Source organism: Tauraco erythrolophus, chromosome 8, assembly GCF_009769465.1.
Source record: "Tauraco erythrolophus isolate bTauEry1 chromosome 8, bTauEry1.pri, whole genome shotgun sequence".
In the NCBI taxonomy this organism is placed as follows: Eukaryota; Metazoa; Chordata; class Aves; order Musophagiformes; family Musophagidae; genus Tauraco; species Tauraco erythrolophus.
This window is the reverse complement of record NC_141472.1, coordinates 9,521,108-9,542,611: the sequence shown is the minus strand read 5'-3', so window position 1 is coordinate 9,542,611 and position 21,504 is coordinate 9,521,108. Positions and strand designations below refer to the sequence as shown.

Sequence of the window (21,504 nt, the reverse complement as noted above, 5' to 3'; positions counted from 1 at the left end):
GCGGTTCGGCGGAGCCCGCCGGGCGTCGCACGGCGCTCGGCCCCTCGGCGGCGGAGCGTGCCCGGCCGCCCGCGGCGCATAAGGCCAAGGCTTTCCGACTTCAGCCACAGTGCTGGCTAAGTCGGGGAAGGCAACACGGAGCGAAGCCGCGCGTCCCCCACCCCCTCTCGGCAGCGGGCTGTGGCGGCGGCTGAGCGGGCCGGCATGGCGCGGGGAGCGGAGCCGGCGGGCGAGCGGCGGCGCTGCGGTCAGTGCGCGGCGGTGGCGGGGGCCGGGTCGGGCCGCCTCTCGCTCGGGCGCGGAGCGGGTGACCGGGGCGAGGGGCCCCGATGAGCCCGCGGGTGGGAGGCTCCGGCGCGGTAGTCGCCACACCAGAACGCGGCGTGTCCCGGCGGCGGCTTCGCTTTGAAAACGGTGTTGGGTTCCGTCAGGGCGGCGGATAGTAGCCGGTGTGTACCGAGACGTGGTGGATGTGCCCGAATCTCCTTTAGCATTTGTTTCTTATTTCTCGTTTAGGATCTGTGATTGCCTATCTTACGTCTGCAAAGTTTCTTCTTTATCTTGGACATGCACTGTCCACTTGGGTAAGTAAAATACTGGCCTGGCTGTAGGATTTTATTAAGCTAGCTATGACTTACCTGAAAGTTATTGGCGCTTTCTAAAAAATCTTCACAAAGTAGCACATCACCACAAAGACAGAGGTCTTGTTACAACACCCTTCCATTAAAAGTCTTTATAGTCTTTACCTGATATGCTGCAGTAGGTTCAGTTTTCATTAGTGCAATACCTGATTTTCTGACGGCCTGCTTCTGTGCCTTTTTATGCTTTTAAGTAACTACAGAACCAGCAAGACTCCTTACAGAGGAAGTTCTGAGTGAAAGAAATGAAGCATAGTCTATAGAAGAATGAAAGGCAGTCCATTGCAACATGTATTTGAAGGACTTGTATACTTCCTACAGTTGCTAATGGGAAATACTCTGCTTAGAATGGACCCATTACGGCCCCTCACCAGCAAACTTGTTGAGCGTGCCAGGCAATATCTATTTTTCTGTTAGAAAGTTTGCCTTCTGAAATGCTTTCCTTCTGTACTAAAGTAACTTACTATAGCAGTTTTTACTCACTTGAAAGATACTAAAGAAATCTTAAAATATGCACTAAAAATAGACAATCTGGTTCTACTCCGTATAATAAAATTAAGAATATATTTGTCTTACAATGCAGTCTTAAGTCTCTATGTAATGGCTTGATTCAAAAAGAAGTGGAAAGTTTTCTCCCTACTATTCCCTGTTTTGTCTTCAGTCCTGGATTTGGACTGGTTTAGGGTATGCTTTGTATAGCATGGAACAAATGGCTGATATACAGTTACCATGCTGCATGCCAAACTCTGGCAGCTCCTCGCTTTCCCTGATGTGAAATGTCACACTGATGTTTCTGTTCAAGGAAGAAGGCTTGGAGTGATAGCAAACGCTTGTTTCAGTAAGTGCAATATTTTAGCAATTATTAATATTACTGAAGGAGCTGGGTGTTGGTGCTCTGCTTTTCAGAGGCCGGGGTTGTTACCCGCAACAGTTCTTGTCAGTAACGCCCACAAAGTGCCTAATGGGTGATTTGTCCAACCCTGCGTATTCCTCCCTGACAAGTGCTTCAGAGCTCGGCAGTGGGGCTGCTCTCAGAGCATGTGAGTCAAGGTGACCAAGCAGAGTGTGAAAACGGTGCTGCACTCCATGACAGACTGCAAGATGTCTGTTGCGGTGTTCAGCAATATTAACACTTGTATACTCCTTGTTCCAGAGTGTTTTCTTTTGTGCTGAAAATCTTGACTCAAAAAAACCCAACCCAACCTGCTGAAACAACAGAGATAGCACTTATTTTGGCAGAACTGGGTGCAGGACTGCACCTTTTGTAGCTTCTAAGCTTTAGTGTTCCTGTAGTCTGAGTGTTTTTTGCTAACAGTAACAATAAATAAGCACTTTAATGTTCAGAACTCAAAGTAATATATTTTTGTTCTAAAACAGCTACGTCCGCAGTACAAAACCTGATAGAAATGTGGGTTTGCTGTAATTGAGAGCGCTAATTTGGTTTCTGTGTTACTAAGCCATTCCCAAATACAGAGAGAAGCTGTAAATGATTAAACGTGTCACATCTCCACAAACGTTCAGATTTGAACAAAGTCTAGGCTATGTCTTGGGCTCTTGTTCAGTAAAGCATTTGAATGTGTGCTCAGTGATCTTAGTAGGCTGAACTGGAGTCTCAGATCTTATGCTCTTGCCGTTACGTTTTTAATTCATTGCTATCTTACCACTCGGCAGTAAAGAACGAACAGGCTGAAACTGGGTTCACCTTGTTGATGCCAGGCCTAATGCTTGGCAGGAGGTCAGTTGCAACTTCCCAGCTTTATCTGTGCCATTTGGATCTCGGCAGGCCTGTATGTATGTAGTAGTCTGGCTACTGCTTAACTTGTGGGCTTTAGTTCCGAGGTGGGATTGTATATGTTCAGTCTGAGATGATTGTAAGGATAATTATAATGACAGAAGAGTGAGAACCATCTTTAAAAGGATGGTGAGGCTAAACAGCTATAGTTAGTTATTTAAAAGGGTTGAAATAGACACAGTTTGAGACAATTTAAAGTGGAATTCAGTATATATGATCTAGGCTTTGCCCATTTCTGAAGGCAGCATTTACTGTTGAAATTTCAGTAGATCTCAGCTTGAAATTATATACCTGCTTCAAACCTCCATAATTGACTAACGTTGTTCTTCAGTGACACTAATTTATCTGTGCTTGCTCTTTATGGTTTTTAATTCTTCAGAGAAACTTGTGCTTCCAGATTAGAACAGCTTTAGTTACCCCAAAAATTATCTGCGTGGATTGACTTAATCAAAATACTCTGGGTAAATGCGTTGGATAAGGTTGAACAGAGTTCACAGGCTCCCTAAATGAATTGTGTAGCAAAATCATGATTTCACTGGGGTCAAAGGAATCCTCCTGTGAGTTTCAAGTGAGATAAGGTTTTGCACTCTGACAGTAGTGGCTGCCACTGACTTTCACATACTTGTATTTTTTTAAAAATGTCTTTTTGTCTTGTCAGAATTCTGTTACTGAAACATCTCTGCATAAACAAAAAAACCCCAAACTTCAGTTATGAAATTTAATGTAGAAGTACTCTTTTGGCTTACTTTTCTAGCTTAATAAATTTACCTTGGCTAATCAAAACTTAGTTAATCCACCTGCATATATCTTAAGTGAAATTCAGTGAAGAGGTGCCTCAGGTCTTCTGAAGTTTAAGTGAATGCTAGACTTGGAGAAATTATATCCTTGTGTTTTTACTGCTGGAATACTTTCTGTATACTTCTACTAACTATGGAATAAAAGTGGAACGTATTTTACAGAGGACTTCAAGTGTCTCTGGAGAGCTAAATTTGGTTTATTAGGTACGAGAGGGCACATCTAAGCTGATCATGCTTATATTTGCATTTTTTCATTGGTTTTAGTTAGAAGATGTACCAAACGCTCAGTTTTTCCTTGAACAGGTGAAATTTTGGTCCCACATGATTGAGATGTAATTTTTTTTCTGCCTACGGTTAAGGAAACAATGAATATTTACACGTTATAGTTTTTGAAGAAACCTCTTTCAGAGAACTTCAATAACATTAAAAGGTGAATTCTTTTTGTACGTCTATGCTACATTGAAGACTTTAATCAAACTGCAGTTATTTTGACCCTCCACATAACATGCTTTTTATTTATCTCTTGATTGCTGTGTTACGTGATATGTTAGATTTTGTAGACTTTTCTTTTTAAAAGTGCTGTTATGTTACACCTCCCCAGCCCTTTAGGATATTTGAAACCCTTAGAAATTTGTACTATTTGCTGTATCACATAGCAGTTGCCTGTTTAAGATAAGGCAGCAGAATAAAATAGTTTCATATTTGGTTTATAGAAGACAGCGTTAGGGACCCTTATTAAACAAACTGTGTGCCCTAGAATAGTATGAAAGATTTCTATTTATCTGGGTTTTTTTCATTGATTACATAAAGCATTTTCTGTAGTGCATTTCATGCAATATGTCGAAAAATAAAGTGAGATATGACTCTTATTGTGTGACAACATAAAAACCTTGATGTATTCATTAGCAAGCCACAGGTCAGTCTAGTAGCAGACCTAAAAATGTTTTGAATAGTATGAAGATTACTTCACTTGGACATGTTTGGCTTTTTTTTTACTGTAGTAAGAGGTATCAGAACATGAAAATTTTGTATTCTAAGCACTCCATTAAACTAGCAGTAGGTTAAATAAGTTGAACTAGCAATGAGTGTGCGATAGGTTAAACTAGCTCAGATATTCTACCTCTTAGTAATATGCCAATGCTTAACATTGTTAAAAACAGCTTAAGCCCAGGGACTTCAGAACTCAGATAATATTTAGGACACCGCTTTCCTTGATTTACCCATGTCTGACCTGAATTGTATTATGACTTGCTTTGTCTTGACTGGCTTGTGTGTTTTAAAGCAGCTTTTAAGCTTTGATCATTTAAGAGCAAACTGCTGTCTTGAAAAATTATTTAAATAGTATCAGTAATCAATAAATCTGTTGCTAATATTTGATCTGTGCTGGAGAATATATATAAGCTTTTTGAGGCATGTTGGATGTGGCTGGTGACAGACTTTGTCCTGTAATATTATAATAGAAAATATGTAGAATTTTTGATGTGATATTGCCAGCTGTAATGTTGCACTTGATTAGGATGGATCATCTTAGTGATACTGGGATAAAATCAATGATGACAGGATGTAGTCATCAAAAAAAACCCAACCCAAAAATGAAAAAAAAAAATCTCAAAACCCAAAAAACCAAACACCCCCACCCCTGCATCTGTAACAAACCTTTATTTTAATACAGACTTTTGTCGGTGCAATAGTGAAATAATCAAATTGTGTGATTGTGAAGTGCAAATTGTAATGTTGTGTATCAACTCTCTGTTACTCTTGAAGGGAGATCGTATGTGGCATTTTGCTGTGTCTGTATTCCTGGTTGAACTTTATGGGAACAGCTTACTCCTGACTGCAGTCTATGGACTGGTTGTGGCGGGATCGGTTCTTCTCCTGGGAGCCATTATTGGAGACTGGGTGGACAAGAACTCCAGGCTCAAAGGTTCGATGCCTAGAGCAGGTTATTTACTTAAGGATGGATTGAATTAATGTAACAAGATAAAGGTGTTAGAGTTAGAGCTGTTAGAGCTCCTCAAGTCAAATACAAGAATGAGGTTTACTCAATTTTTTTAAGAAGGGTAGTGTTTCAGAGTGGTAATGATTATACAAGGATAGTGTCAAAGACATGAGGAATACAGTTTTATGTCATGATATGTCCGTTACTCAGGCTAAAACTGTACAATATGTAGAGGTGTGAAGAAATGCAAAGGTAAAAAGCACATAATTCTAAGGACTACAGACCAAGTTCTTTACAGCCTAATAGTAACATACACTCACATTAATTATTGTCTTCTGTCTGGATACAAACATCTTCCACTTAAGTGTAATCACGCAGTGCATTTGCATTATGCGTATTTTAAACAGACTAGACCATACATATTTAATAAATAACATGGCTTCAGGTTCTTCGTAGGCATTTTTACTTTCCAAGAGTTTACAAAATAACATCGCTCAAGCTCAGGCTTAAGCTAAGTCTTGTTTTTACCACTTCAAAAATAGTGTCAGCATTTAAACAGGTACAGTTTGGGTTTTGATTGAGAAAAGAACTACTTGGGCTGTAAATAGTTAAGAACTATGAATTGTTAAGAGCCACAAAGTTACAACAGACATTACTTTGTTTCTGTAACACAATGGAAGATTCAAAACCTAGTAAGTAGTATAGTTTTACCACTTAGGTTTTGGGGCATGAATAGAAAATAAAAATATTTAAAAAATCTGTGCATGTTCCTTAATTATAACCTCCTTAAGATTATAGTTAGCTTGTTCTTATGTTCATAACTGTTGCTCTCTGTTTTGGTTTAAAACAGTGGCCCAGACGTCCTTGATTGTACAGAATACATCTGTCATCCTGTGTGGTATTATCCTGATGATTGTCTTCTTCTTTAAGACACAGCTTTTGGCTTTATACCATGGATGGCTTCTTGTGAGTGCTTGAATTTGTTAATAAGGAATTAACTTACAAAAAGACTTTGGGGAGCATGGGAGACAGATGAATTTTTATTCTTCTCTCTAGTCTGTTTAGACATTCCTGTGAGCTAAAACTGACAAATGAAGCTTTGAGCTACTTGGGTAAACACAGGTGATTGTTTTCTGTCAGGAATTGTAAAGTAGACTTGGTCTTGTTTTGTCTGAAGAATAACACTGAAATGTATGGATTCAAATGTAAAAGTGTCTGTTCTAGTTGTTCAGGGTGGGAGTGGAGAACCTCTTTCCATGAATTTTCTTACCTTGTAATTGTAACTCTTTCCCCCCGTTTCTCCAGACGATGTGCTATATCCTGGTCATCACAATAGCAAATATTGCCAATTTGGCCAGCACTGCCACAGCGATCACAATTCAGAGGGACTGGATTGTTGTGGTTGCAGGGGAAGACAGAAGCAAACTGGCAGGTGAAAGATATTGTCTTTTTAATACCTTAAATGCCTTACTTTCCAAGCTTGGTTTTAGGCTAGAGTTTTACAGAGGTCAGCATACCTTTGAGTTCCGGATATTAAGAGAAAACAGCGGGTAAAAAGGGCGGCCTCTATTTTCCGCTTCCCCGCTCTGGACTGCATTTACTGAGATTAGAAATTACGGTTGTGATTAGAATTCAGTTAAGCGTCCCGAAACTTGTTTTGTCTTCCTTTTGGTTCTGCTGCAGCTTTGTCAGGAAAACTTTATTCTTGTTGAACAAATAAACATACACCACAATCTTAAATCAAATAACCGATGTTTAATAGAAAAGCTATTTAACGTCCAGGCACTTAAAGCCAAGTGTTGCAATACTTTATTTTTAGGTCCCTGGAATGAAACAGAACTGTTGCGTAACTGGGCTCCTCACATAGGGATCAAAGAAAGAGGGACATGAGAATGAAGTCCAGAACACTAAAGTAGGTGGATCAGGAAATTGCCGAGAGGAAATGCTGTGCATGCAGATACATTTGAAATCTTGCACTTCTCTAGCGTTAGATGTCTTAATTCAGAGCTATGAACACTTTTCTTCAGTTGGAAGTGAAGCTCTGTGTTCCTCTGACATCTGATACCTTTGGTATTAGACCACACACCTAATCATCTTTTTTGCCTAGTAAATAGTTTTCTTTTTTCCCCTTTCTTGCACAGTTGCATGGCATTATTAGAGAATGAATTTCCATTCAAATTCTATTGCAGCTCGGTAATCGTGACACTACTTGGATGTGAGAGATTGTTTGGGATCCTCTCCAAAGATGCATTGAACCTCACCCTGTTTTGCCACAAGGCTGCCCTCACCAAGGGATATATGATTGATCTTTGGCTATGCTGCTGCTCTGCTTGTAACAGTGTGGGAAGCTGCGTTTTTTGCAATGAACTTGGACAGGCTATATGGGCTCTGAATCAACCCTATAAGAGAACTTAAGCCTTCCTGGATAGAGGAACTGATACTGAAGTGCAAACAAGGCACAGAGCAGCTTAACATTGCCAAGACGTTTATAGCTCACTAAAGTAACTCTGACGCTTGTGGAGTTTAGACACCTCCAGGCCTAGAAAGCGTTTCAGGTTCTGGACTCCAGTTTTTGTATGAAGCTGCCTAAATTGCTCATAAAGTTCAGCTCACATGCCAGAGTCATTTTAGGTATTTGAATCCTATATTGCAGATTTATTCTTCCTCCAGTGAAGGAATCTTATTTCCCCATCTCATCCAGGAGAGGCTAGTTCTTAATTAGACGCATTGAAAGTGTCTTACTTTCATTTCCCATATACAGATTTTCCACTGTAGTCTTTTGTTTTGACCTTTGTAGGCCTTTCTAGGTCATGCCTTTTGTAGAGCAGACAGTACAGGTTAACTAACTTTATGCGTGTGAATCACAAGCAGAAAATATAATCTGTCTGTAAGAGCTTTAAAGTTCTAATGGTTCTCATTAACCTTTCTTCTTGTGTCAGGTATTATTCAGCAAATTGTCTCCCCAGTTCCTTACTGCTTACTATACATGAGATAAGGTACAGACCACACCTGCAGAGAACTGCTGCATGGGAGGCAGTCCTGCCTCTGTACTGCTTTGTGATCTCAGACAGAATTATATGGCCACTTATACTCTGTGCTGAAAAATCGGGCAAGAGGTTACTCTAAATTCTCCTGCAACTTAATTTAAAAACAAAAAAATCACTGAACTAAGCACCTTAGTTCGTCACACCTATCTAAAGGGTGTCTGGATAGGGTTGTTATGTGTCTAATAATATAACTTGGAGACTGATAAAAGTCTTTAAGTTAAAAAATTAAACACCAACATTGACTGCGCAGCAAATTTTGTTGTCCGTATCTGGACTGTAGCCTTTCCTCAAAGAGCAGCCTTAGTCAGTGGAATAGGGAAATAAAAAATTGCCTTGGCTTCCCCTTCTTCATTGTCCTTGAGTAACTTTTCCATTCCCTCTTACTTTGTACCTTTCCTGAGTGGAAATATTAGCCTTCCTCAAATAACTCAAACAGAGCTTAGTTCTTGGAATTTCTAAAGCCAAATGTTATGGAAGTATCTAACTTACTCATCTTAGTTAACCATCAGGCAAACAGTTAACTTTGAATCGACTTAGAATTCTAAATAGAATAACCTAAAGATTTCTTTGAGCGGCAAGGAATAATTCTGTACAGATTCAGAAAAGCAGCTTCATGCTGGTATGCAATTTCACTTGCTCTTCAAAAGCTCTAATTTCATAATAGGTCTCCAAAAGGAGTTTGAGATGTATTTCTAAGCAGCCTGAAGCCCTGATGTGCAAACCCTTTGAGTGTCTAGCAACTTTTAGGAGTGGAGCAACAGCACCGTTAACTGGAAATGTAGAGGAGCCCAGAGGGCGTAATGGCACTAAAGCTGATATGATTGGGGAGAGTTAAGACATCCCCTGCCTGCAAATGGAAGATGTGTTTACGCTAAGAATGGACTGCTTGTTTCGACTGCAAACATCAAAATGTGGAACAGAAAGGAATGAGGACTTTGCTCAGTAAGTTCTGAGATGGTCGATGGCTTGTAGGCAATGTGACTCAATAAGGAAATTCAAAGCCATTTCAAAGGTCTGCTGCTATCACAGTGGGTCCTGTGGTCACCAGTTATTAGAAGTAAATGGAGGAGATTAAGAAATACAGGGTACAGTATTGGGAGGTAGTAGCTAAAATTATCTTTACAGGAAAGAATTACACTGTATGAGATTCTTCTTAATGTCTGGAGTTGTGCATTCTGGGTTTGAAAGTTATGGAGATAAGCTTAGGAGTCCGTAATGTCACTAGGACATAAGGCTAGTCTGATCTCATGACTAACAGTTTCAACTGCAGGAGTACACTTCCACTGTAAACTCAGCGTGCTAAACCTGACGGACCTCATGCAGGTGAAACTGCCAGGAGTAGGGCTTAAAGACACCTTAATTGGTCCCAGTAAGCTTAAACATTGGAGCTCTAAAGATGCCTCTGGTTAGCACTCTGCTGGAACCACTTATATTTGAGCAAGACTTCTTAGCTTGATGTGTATACATGTGCAATCCTCAATTATGTTAGTGAATATTTCACTGTAAGTGTTCAGCTATTACTTCATATCATCAAATAATTTCTGACAGATATGAATGCCACAATAAGAAGAATTGATCAGTTGACCAACATCTTGGCTCCAATGGCAGTTGGTCAGATAATGACATTTGGCTCCCCGATGATTGGCTGTGGATTCATTTCTGGCTGGAACCTGATGTCGATGTGTGTGGAGTATCTGCTGCTCTGGAAGGTCTATCAGAAAACCCCTACTCTGGCTCTCAAATCTGCAAAAGTTGAAGAATCGGAACTGAAACAGCTGAATGTAAAGAAAGGTATTGAAAACACAAAAGTAACTGTTCAAATTCATAGTATATTCACTGTATCAGTCAAACTGAAGTGTAGACTTTGTCTTCTATGGACGCTACTTTGAGGCTATGTACCTTCCTACTCATAGCTTGAAGGTGTCGGGTTTTGGATATAGGTACCGGAGACTCTAAATGAAGTAACAATAATTTGTGCAGCTATTTTAGGAATCTGGTAAAATGCAGCCAAAGAATGAATTCTCTCCTCTGAATTAGTCCTGTAGAGTAAGTCTGCCCTGTTATTTAGGGCCGATTGTGAGGAATGCTCCTATCCATCTGTACCATAGCTAATAAACTGGGAAAGCCCTTTGTTCTGTAGTACCTACAAGCAAACCAGCCTGCATAGGACTCTCTCTTGCTCACTTGTTTCTACTTACGCATAGCGCTAACAGACTTTCAGGAGGCTGTAGAATAGGTGATAATATTTCCAGTCTGGCATGCTTCAGGGAGTTCCACATGCTGCTGGAAAGGTGGAGAAGGAAAAAAATATAATCAACTTTGACCCTTTACTCTGCTTTCTTGGCTAAGCTGAACAACTGGGATTTGCAGTGTAGTTGGCTATGACTATAACTGTAAAATTGATATTAACATTATTTTAAATAGTCTTAAAATCAGAAATTAAAATTGTTTCCTACACAAAGTTTTTGTTATGAAGTATTTGTAATGTCATATACTAGAATACAAAACTTAAGCATTTTCCCATTTTTAAAATAGCAGTATGTGAATACTACTGAAAGCTCCTGCTGTTGGCTCCCAACTACAACACGCTGTGGTTATTTTTAAAGAAAGATTACAAAGAATTCCTGTGTTGTTTTTTTTAAAGCTAGCTAGCCATCTGTTCTTTGCGCAGTACATATAGTGAGGTAGGAGGCTGCTATTAAAAGTGCTGAAGAGACATATCTTCTTCCCAGCCTGCAGGTCCGCCGTGGTCATAGCTGATCTGGTAAGTTGTTGGACCAGGCTGATGGCAGCCTAGGATAGGGGAGCAAGAAAAAGAGCATAGAAGGCTTTATGGCTTCAGAACTGGCTCTTGAACGCTCCTGAAGAACAAAGCATTTAGCAAATGTCAGTGTGTAGGAAACACCTCTTAGTCTTTGCTGTCGCAGTATTCTGATTTCAGTGGAAGACTTGAATTTTTTAAGGTTGCAGAAATACTTCATGTGTCTCGCTGAATGTGGAGTTTGTTTCAAACTTGACAGTGTAAAAACACTGTTTAGGCATCCAAACATTCGTATAGTTTCTATCTACGTTACTAATCTAGATGCTGCTATGGGTTTTTTTGATTTTTGTTTGTGACAGTGGAAGAGCCTTTCTGCTATGTTAGAGTGAAAATAGAATTGTAGAAAAGCATGGTGTGAAATTTTTTTAAGTCAAGTTTTGAAAGCTTTTGGCTGTGGTAGGCTTCTGCAAGCATCTGCCTTGATTCTTCTACCATGACATTAGATATTAACAGATGTTTAAGTATTCCCTACTTCCTGTGATTAGTGCATTTAAACATACAAAGCTGTGTTAAAATGCCAATTAACATTGCTCTTCATTAAGCAAATTCTTTATGGAACATTCGGTCACAAGTCTACTGAAAGGAAGCAGGCTATGCTTGTCTTCTACCACAGTTTAATTAAATAAGCAGGCGTTTAAATCGATAGGGATAAACTTTACTTGATCTTACTATGCAGGTGGGATTTAAGGACGCTTTAAAACATTTAAGTAACGAGAGGAAGGTTGATTGCAGAATTTAACTGATGCTCTTGTGCAGCAGTGAACTTACTAACTGCAAACAATTGTCTTGCAGTTTACCCTGCACTTTCCAGGCAGGAGTGTATCTAACAGCCATGTTTCTGTTTACAGAGAGTGACATGAAACCCGCTGAAGGAGTGCAGTTAATTGTTGAGAAAGACGTAATGGGCTTTGAGCCCCAGCAGGAGAAGGAAGTCGGCTGCGCTGCCCGCATTGCTGAACCTTTCATCACGTTTCGTGATGGATGGGTTGCGTACTACAACCAGGAAGTGTTCCTTGCAGGCATGGGTCTTGCCTTTCTCTATATGACTGTCCTGGGCTTTGATTGTATTACTACAGGCTATGCGTACACTCAGGGTTTGAGCGGCTCGGTGCTGAGCCTCCTGATGGGTGCCTCGGCAGTCACTGGAATCATGGGGACAGTAGCTTTCACTTGGCTTCGTCGCAAATGTGGCCTGATTCGCACGGGTCTTATTTCTGGAGTTGCTCAGTTTGCTTGTCTGGTCTTATGTGCCATCTCTGTGTTCATGCCTGGAAGTCCTCTGGATTTGACTGTTTCCCCGTTTGCTGACATCAGTGCCAGGCTGTTTGAAAATGAACCATTACCTACAATAGCATCTCTAGAAAACAAGCCTGAAATGGTTTTTGCAACTGGGATGCCCAGCTTGTTAAACGGGTCTACTACTCCTGCTAACAGCGACCCAGAGATGAGTCCTGAGCCCGTGCCTTTAATCTCTGTTAGTCTCCTGTTTGCAGGAGTCATTGCTGCTAGAGTTGGTAAGTATTACGTCTCTAAATTACAGTGCCTGTCACCTAAATACAAGTTTGAATTTAGAATTGTAGGCTACAGTTGAAGTGTTATATCACATTTCTAAGGCTAATTCATTAGACTTCACATAAAAATGAAACAATCTTGCAATAGTATCGCCAGTGCAGAGACTGCGTTACTAATTCTTTGCATATTGTATATCACTAAAAGGAGAAAAGTTACCACATTCGGAGAAGAATGTAGCTTATTTTTTGGAATGATTAGCTCTATATGATCTTCCTTTACAAACAAATAAAACCATTTGTTAATAGGAAGCAGAACACGTCTGCTGTGGAAAACTTCAAACTTAGCAGTCTACTAAATTAATTTGTTCATTAAATAAATTGTCTAACGTTTAAACTTGTGACCAGCAAAGGAATTTAGAACAGAAACTTTGATTTGGATGACAGCTTAGTTTTTTTAGGAATTGCTGGTTAGCATAGTATTAGTATCTGTCAACAGAAGAGGCAATCAAATACATAAATATAATGAACAGTAATTCTCATCTCTAGAATTTGTGCTCTCGATTTCCACAGCTTTTGCTGAATTTTGGAGGAAGAAAATACTTGATTCACATATACTAAGTTTGTTTGCAAGAGAATATTTTAAAACTGAAATCATTAATGGACTAAAACAATATAGAAGCTAGTGTCAGCTGAAGCTGTTGTAAATTACTATGTATTCTGTGTAGATGAAAACGTGTTCAATTGTTTTTGTGACCATCTTGCGTGAAACTTGGCAATTGTAGCTAGCATGAATACACTCTAAATAGCTGTAAAGCAGCTATTCACATAAGGAGCAGATGAGCAAAACATTGTTAACTTGATAGACATGTTGAAGCAAGATATGACAGGTAAGTTAATGTGTCAAGCTGTATGTATTGTTTCAGGAAATATTAGTAATGGGAAAGCAAATTGCTCTTGACTGTCAGCGTGAAATCTGTTTGCGTCTGACAAGAGGCTAGCTTGTCCCGCGCGTTTTTGGCAGAAGCGAGTGTTTGCGAGTATGAATTGAGTTGTGCCAGTAACGACCATGAGAAGCCCAGTTGTATGGATAACTGTTTTTTCTCTCCATAGGCCTTTGGTCCTTCGATTTGACTGTCACACAGTTGCTCCAGGAAAACGTGGCAGAATCTGAAAGAGGCATCATAAACGGTGTCCAAAACTCCATGAATTATCTTCTTGATTTGCTGCACTTCATCATGGTCATCTTGGCCCCAAACCCTGAAGCTTTTGGCTTATTAGTGCTTATTTCTGTGTCTTTTGTTGCAATGGGCCACATAATGTACTTCAGATTTGCCCAAAAAAGCTTGGGAAAACAACTTTTTGTTTGTTGCACTCCTGATCCCAAAATGGTCTCTGACAGTTCACCACCTGGTAATACATCTACTGTCTGAAAGGGTCCACGTCTCTTCACTAACTTGCTACACAGGTATCATGGTTAAACATATATACAGCCTTCCATAACCCTGTCTAAGGTGTTTCTCTAGAGTTGCATGTATAACTTAGCTGTTTGAGGAACCTGTCTCAAGACTGATAAAATTCATCTTAGTGACCCTGTAAAAATATTTCTTGTTTGGCAGAGAACCATCTAATTGGATCTTGACAGCTGGTGTTCCTAAGGATCCCAACAAGTCATACATCTAGCATTTGATTAAAAAAATAATGTTGAATTTCTGTCACTGACCCCCACAGTGATACTCTTTAGAGGTTATTCATACTCAGCTTGTTCATGAATTCTCAATAGTTCTTTTGCTTATTGAGCAAAACAAGGGTTTTTTTTTAAATTGCTTCAGGATAACTTGATGTAGAGTATTTGGTTTTGTGGGGGTTTTTTTCTGTTTTTCCCTTACTGTGAACAGTTCTGCTCCCCTATCTTCTCAAATTGGTATAAACATCTTTCTTGGATTCCTGAAGCAACTCTTAAGTTCTGATGTTTCCCCAAAATACCTTTTTAGTATTCTATCTGTTTTGGTTTAACTTTACAGAAACACCTTTGTAGTTTTTTTGCATGTTTCCTTAAAAATTAGACACAAGATACTGTATTACACTTTTGTTGCACTTCATAAAGTAACACATAGCCTCATTTTAGCAGAAGCTATTGATGTAACATTATAAAGCATGGCTTTTTTAATTGCAAATGACAGGTCTGCTCAGGTTTGATGTAGCAGAAAGTGCTATGGTCAGGAGTACTGGTACAGAAAGATAAAGTCTAAGGCTAGCTTAGTTTTTGCCTCAGAGTAGCAGCAGCTTTAGTTTATTTTTGAATGCTACTGTTTTCTGAAACCCTATTAAAGCCTGATGTATTGGAAAATTATTAGTACTCCAGGCAAATGAAGTAAAAATGTGGATTACTTGCATTTATCTATTTTACATGTATGTGAATTTTGGCTTAGTTTGTTCTAAAATACCGCTAAAACAATGAGGTGTTGGACTGTGTGGCCCTCTAAAGCAACTTCAGAGCAATGAAGGATGATACATCCCTCTGATTTTCAAGAAGTTGTGGCAGTTTTTTTTCCCCCTGCACATGTACTAACCTACTACTTCCATAGTGATTAACCGTATGTGCACTTTTGTGGAAACTATGCACTTTGCTTTCTCAGTAGAGTTGAACCCGGTGGTGTCCTGAGTTTTCCTATGGCATGACAGTATGACTTCTAAACTTAAATCTTTGTAAAATGTCTGTTTGCAAAATAAGTAGTATGCAAAAACATACGTCAGCAAGTTGTGAAAAGTATTCTTTAACTTTTAAGGGTGTTTTTTTATTTTAGGTACTGTCCTTCACACAGTCATCTATGTTGCCAGACTTCAACCCTGGAATGTAAGTGTGTGAACTCCATTGACATTAAAGGCGTTACACCAGGGCTGAATCTAGGCCATTCATCTTAAAATTTGTCATTATTACCTTATATATATCCAAACTAAATAGAATGTAAAAAACCTCTAGTGAATTTTGTCTCAGCTACAAAATATTGTAAGACGAGTGGAAGTGAATGAATGGGAATCCAGTGTACAGCCAATGTACTTGTAGCCTTCAGTATTCAGTAACTGGATGTAACAATTTTTCTCCTCTAATGGACCAAAACTAATCATTACTGCTATGTTATTGGAAGTTTCTCAGGGATGTTTTCACTAGGTTTGTAAGTGTTTATACTTTGACCAAGCTTTTGGGTTTTGTTTTGATATAATAAAGTAAAATTTGTAAATTAGAGTAGATTTAAAATTTGTGACTCAATCCTGAGTGTAACTTCTTAAAGAAAAGGGAATTTTGTCATCAGCAGAATTTAGAAGTCAGAAGACAAGTAAAGTAAGATTATCTAGATTTGCAGAATGAACATGCCCAAAGGATAGCCTATACAGTATGTGTTAAGTACACTAGTAAATTAAATACCTCTGATTTGCCAAATATGTTTTCTCATGTGTATCTAATCCACATTGGGACCAGATTTTAACATTGCTGAATATAAATAAGGTAGCCCAAATATCAGTGAATGCCTTTATACTGCACTTTGAGCATCTGAATGCCACTGTATATATTGGACTCACTGGCCATCAGGGAAACAAAGCTGACAATGTGGCTTCTTTTGGGCTGTCTTTAGCCTGCAGAACCCAGTATGCCTAAAGCTTAATGCTGTAGCACTAAGCACCAAACATCCCAGAGAGGATGTGTTCATGAAGTCTCGAAAGCTCCAAAAACATAACAAATAGAGCTGGGAGCATACCATGTTCCCATGTTTCCAAAGTCTTTTTTTTTTTTTTTTTTTCCCAAAAGCAATGTAGTCTTATTTGAGTTGAATAGCAATTTGTTTCATAAATAGTTCCACTAGATAGTGCAGTCTGGATCTCAAGCCAAACATGTAGTATTGAGATGGGACTGGATCTTGGTATTTTGTACATGTAGTGTTGCTAGGATTCCTAGGTGCAGATACACAGCTGGAAGGCAAGACAATCATAAAAGAGGATAGGTGGATGCTAGCTTTAAGAGGAATAAGGAGGTCTGAATTGGAAGTCTTGTATGGATTAGTCTGAGTCAGATGTCAGAAAATGTATGCTGCTTGAGCACAACCTGTTTGTTCTATGAGTCTAAGATGTACGCAGACACCTGTACTGATTAGTGCTTTGAAGCAATGTGGAGCCTGAAGTCTTACTTAGCAGGACTTTCATTAAGTAAGCTTTTTTGGCCTTGTATTTATTTATTTTTTTTAATGTGTCCAATTTGGATGAAAACTGCCCTTAAAATGTACGCACTAGAAATCAATCTTACCAGAATAGCATATTTTATTATACAACCTTATGCTGGACATAGTATTGATTTATGTATTACTATTGTTAAAGCTAATGAATAAATTTGCATAAAATTTTATTTGTCTTGTATTATTCAGTTTGTGGGCATCTCGGTACACTGTATTGAGCGTGGATCGTGTAGATGTGGGTTTTCTGTAGTAATGGGATGGAAATAGCCATGAAGCACAAACAAATAGCATTGAGGATGAAGCAAAATACAAGTGTTGTAGGAGCCTTTCAATGACCCTGTAGTGTTCTGTCTTTAGTGAACTGATTTTTATTTAACATCCACAGTGGTAAGTTAAGACACAATAGCTGAAGGTGAAGTTGTGGTCTTACCACCTCAGCCCTGGAGCAGCATTGGTGATAATAGCAGTTTTGTGTACTGGCTTACTGAGCAACACAAAGCAAATGATTTTACCTTTCTGGTCATCTTTTTACCGTGTTGGATTTGAGATGGCCCTCTGTAGCAGCAACCTGTAGGTCAGAACACTTGGCAAAAGAGTGGTCACAAATGTGGCACTTTTAATATTTGGTTTTAGTCTTAAAGTACTTCAGTTGAGTATCTTATACTGGACTGCTTCTTATTGCATGTATTTAGAATATGCTTGTGTGATGAATTGAGCTTTGGAAGAAACTGTGGCCTTTCACTAGGATTTCCCTGAACTGATTGCTCTTTGAAATAGAGGTTTTCTTAGAAAAATACCTTTATGCATTGTCCTCGGTTATGTTATTACCATGTTATTCCCCTATGGAAATTAGAATTATTATTAGTGATAATTAGTTATTCCCATGTGGGAATTAAAATGTGGGGAGTTAAAATTGTAGGCTTTCTTGCATGTGTTAGACTTGGTAATGTTAGGGTTGGTGATGTGCCTCTTTAATAGGAGCTACCAAAATGGCAGTGTTAGATTACTAATTCTCATTTTAAAGAATTTTTACCTCTTTCACTGCCACTTAACAAACGAAGAAAAGTGTTAGAATACTGACTTCAAAATGTCGTTACACTGAGCCACCCCTGTAGGTACAAAGAAAAAGAATTGAGAACGGCATTGTGTAGTGTACTTAGTGGATAAAGAACACTTTTGACTGCAGAAAGCCCTTCACAATTTAGCATTTGATGGTTTCACGGTTTTCCTTTACTCAAGTGTTCACACTTTGGAAAGTTACAAATTTTCTAAGACCCTGTGGAATTTAGTGCTTCCAGCAACCAAAGGTAGAATGATCAAAGATACCTACTACTCCTTCCTTGCTTGTTGCACCAAGCTTGTTGCTTACTAGGTAGTTGAGATATCAACCCTGCCTGTGGAAGGCGACGTATATGGTGTATTATGTATTTTATTGCTTTGCTCTAAAATATTTAATTGCTTTTGTTTTCAAAAGTGTTTTCTTAAACTGAGCACTGATGATACAGAGATTGAAAATTGAGTCCTGTTAAAGGAAATAAGGATAGAGTGAACTCAGTCCCTTCAATTTAAACTATTTTCTGTTTCTTGAATGAGAGAACCATCTCTTAGAAATTCCCAGAGTAAGTAGGTCCATATCTAGTAGTTTTAAAATACTAGTTACCGCTGTCTTTGCTTCTACAAAGTATGTGGTGTATATGTCCCAGGTGAGCAGAGCTAGCTTGTTTCCTTCCTAAGTTGGCTAAGTGTTCCCTTAGTGATCACTGTCAAAGATAACATCTTTTCACGTTGTAGTGCTACACTCCTTTTCTGCTGGACAGAGGTTTCTTTCACAGCCTCCTCTACAAATACTTTTGCAAAGCATGTATTTAAATTCTTAATCTACAAAGGATCGCAATTTGTGGGTAAAGCTCAATAAAGAAACCAAACATTCTGTAATAGAAATGAACAGGCAATTCCAGACTAATTTAAAATAACTTCTACTGCTTTTTAGTATTAAAAACTAGCAGATTACTGAGTCAATGCCAGGTCATAGGCTTCTCATAACTTTGAAACAATATAAGATTACAAGCAAACCTGAAATAATTCAGAGTAAAGATAGTTGCACTCTTCTGTAGCAGAAACAAACATCTATTTTTTTCTAAATCTAGCACTGTGGAGGTGATAATACTTTATCTTCCTCAAGATGGGCCTATTTCAGATCCTCCAGGGTTATATTTTGCTGTACTCTCTGTTCTTGTCTTTCTCAAGTACTCAGTAGTAGAGAAGCTAATAGTAAGTATTAGAGTAATAGTCCTTATTATCTTGCCCTCTCAACTCACATTTTTTCCTGCTTGTGGGTGCTGTTAACTGCATGGTGTGATAGTCACTGTAGGATTAAAAATATTTTAGGGAGGACAGGCAGGGGAGAAGAGGAGGAGGTGTCACCCTCTATGTCAATGACCAGCTGGAGTGCATAGAGCTCTGCCTGGGGATGGATGAGGAGCTGACCAAGAACTAGCAGGTCAGGATTAAAGGGAGGGCAGGGACGGGTGACATTATAGTGGAGGGTCTGCTACAGGTCACCTAATGAGGAAGACTGAGTGGATGAGGACCTCTATAGACAGATAGGAGCAGCCTCATGTTCATGAGCCCTAGTCCTCATCCACCCCAATACCTGCTGGAGGGACAACACAGCAGGACATAAACAATCCAGGAGATTCCCAGAATGCATTTGACGATAATTTCCTTCTCCAAGTGATAGGGGAACCAACGAGGAGAGGTGCTTTGCTGGGCCTTGTTCTCACTAACAAGGAGGGGCTGGTGGAGAAAGTGAAGCTCAAGAGCAGCATTGGCTGTAGTGACCATGAAATGGTGAAGTTCAAGATCCTTAGAGTGGCAAGGAGGGCACACAGCAAGCTCACTACCCTGGTGCTCAGAAGAGCACTCTCTGGCCTGGTAGAGTACCATGGGATAAAACCCCAGAGGGAAGAGGGGCCCAAGAAAGCTGGCTAATATTCAAGGATCACTTCCTCCAAGCTCAGGAGTGGTGCATCTGAACAAAGAGGAAGTCAGGCAAAAACACTAGGAGGTCTGCATGGATGAACAAGGAGATGCTGGACAAACTTGAGCACAGAAGGGAAGCCTACAGAGGGTGGAAGCAAGGACAGGTAGCCTGGGAGGAATACAGAGAAATTGTCCGAGCAGTCAGGGATCAGGTTAGGAAAGCTAAAGCGCTTGATAGAATTAAATCTGGCCAGGGATGTCAAGGGTAAGAAGAAAAACTTTTATAGGTATGTCAGTGATAAAAGGAAGACTAGAGAAATGTGGGCCCTCTCTGGAAGGAAACGGGAGACTTGGTAACCCGAGATATGGAGGAGGCTGAGGTACTCAGCGACTGTTCTGCTTCAGTCTCCACTGGTAAGAGCTCCAAGTTGCCATCCAAGTTGCAGAAGGCAAAAGTAGGGACTGAGAGAATGAAGAGCTGCCCGCTGTAAGAGAAGATCAGGTTCAAGAGCATCTAAGGAACCTGAAGGTGCACAAGGCCGTGGGACCTGATGGAGACTGGCAAATGAAGTTGCTAAGCCACTATCCATCATATTTGAGAAGTCATGGCAGTCTGGTGAAGTTCCCACCAACTGGAAAAGGGGAAGCATAGCCCCCATTTTAAGATAGGGAAAAAAGGAAGACACAGGAAACTACAGGCCAGTCAGTCTCATCTCTGTGCCCAGCAAGATCATGGAGCAGATCCTCCTGGCAACTATGCTAAGGCACATGGAAAATAAGCAGGTGATTGGTAACAGCCAACATGGCTTCACTAAGGGCAAATTGTGCCTGACACATTTGTTGGCTGCCTACAATGGGGTTACAGCATTGGTGGATAAGGGAAGAGCAACTGGCATCATCAAGATGATCTGAGGATTGGAGCACCAGAGGCCGAGATAGTTAGTGTTGTTCAGCCTGGACAAGAGAAGGCTCTGGGGAGATCTAGTAGTCTTCCAGTACCTAAAGGGGCTACAAGAAAGCTGGAGAGAGACTTTTGACAAGGGCGTGTAGTGATAGGACAAGGGGCAATAGCTTTAAACTGAAAGAGGGGAGATTTAGATTAGGGAAGAAATTCTTCGCTCTGAGGGTGGTGAGGCCCTGGAACAGGTTGCCCAGAGAAGTTGTGGATACGCCATCCCTGGAGGTGTTCAAGGCCAGGTTGGATGAGGCTTTGGACAACCTGGTGTAGTGGAAGGTGTCCCTTCCCATGGCAAGGGGGCTGGAACTAGAGGATCTTTAAGGTGCTTTCCAACCCAAACTGTTCTATGATTCTGTGATTTTATTCCTGAAGTAGTACTATACCTCTAGCTTCTGCTTTAAATAAGACAGACTACATTTTGCAACTCTGTAGGGCAGAAAAAACTGAACTAGGATGTTTGCTTAAAGGCTTCCAAAGTGCATGGACAAAGTGCATGCTGTTCAATAATGCTTTTTCAAATACTTCAGCTTGTCCTTGTGTGGGTCAGTATTTCTTTCTAGTTAAACTTTATTGCGTTTGGTCACAAGAGAAGCATGCATATGCTTTCCGCTCTTGGTGTAGAGTGATGGAGCAATCTGTTTTCACACATGCAGTTAAGAGTTCTTAATCCTTTGTAAATGCATGAAGTTACTTGACTTATGTTTAGAAAATCTGATTCTCCTTGTCAGATAAGGGAAAGAGAACGTACAGTAGACGGTGCTGTTAGAACTTCAGTAGGTACCTAAGCGTAACT

The 21,504-nt window shown here is 39.8% G+C and overlaps 1 protein-coding gene across 4 annotated transcripts; it reads left to right on the top strand.

Annotated features, from left to right (window-relative positions):
* Positions 1 to 204: 204 nt before the first annotated feature.
* On the top strand, positions 205 to 16,941 carry SLC40A1 (solute carrier family 40 member 1). 4 transcript variants are annotated; one of them, XM_086615539.1, is made up of 9 exons: positions 205 to 247; positions 517 to 584; positions 4,992 to 5,151; positions 6,017 to 6,132; positions 6,472 to 6,598; positions 9,762 to 10,004; positions 11,883 to 12,548; positions 13,656 to 14,010; positions 15,350 to 16,941. In XM_086615539.1, the coding sequence occupies exons 1-8, from the start codon at positions 205 to 207 to the stop codon at positions 13,973 to 13,975; spliced, it is 1,743 nt and encodes a 580-aa protein (XP_086471665.1). In that variant the 3' UTR covers positions 13,976 to 14,010; positions 15,350 to 16,941. The 4 variants fall into 4 exon arrangements, with proteins under 4 accessions (XP_086471665.1, XP_086471664.1, XP_086471667.1 ...); XM_086615538.1 differs by having other exon boundaries at positions 13,656 to 16,941; XM_086615541.1 differs by lacking the exons at positions 13,656 to 14,010; positions 15,350 to 16,941 and adding an exon at positions 13,469 to 13,649.
* Positions 16,942 to 21,504: the final 4,563 nt, after the last annotated feature.

Excerpts from the sequence above, each read along its gene's own strand:
- SLC40A1 (XM_086615539.1), top strand. The coding sequence starts at position 205 with ATGGCGCGGGGAGCGGAGCCGGCGGGCGAGCGGCGGCGCTGCG. Across the intron at positions 248-516 it reads GGGCGAGCGGCGGCGCTGCG|GATCTGTGATTGCCTATCTT; the intron begins GTCAGTGCGCGG and ends TTTCTCGTTTAG. Across the intron at positions 6,133-6,471 it reads TATACCATGGATGGCTTCTT|ACGATGTGCTATATCCTGGT; the intron begins GTGAGTGCTTGA and ends CCGTTTCTCCAG.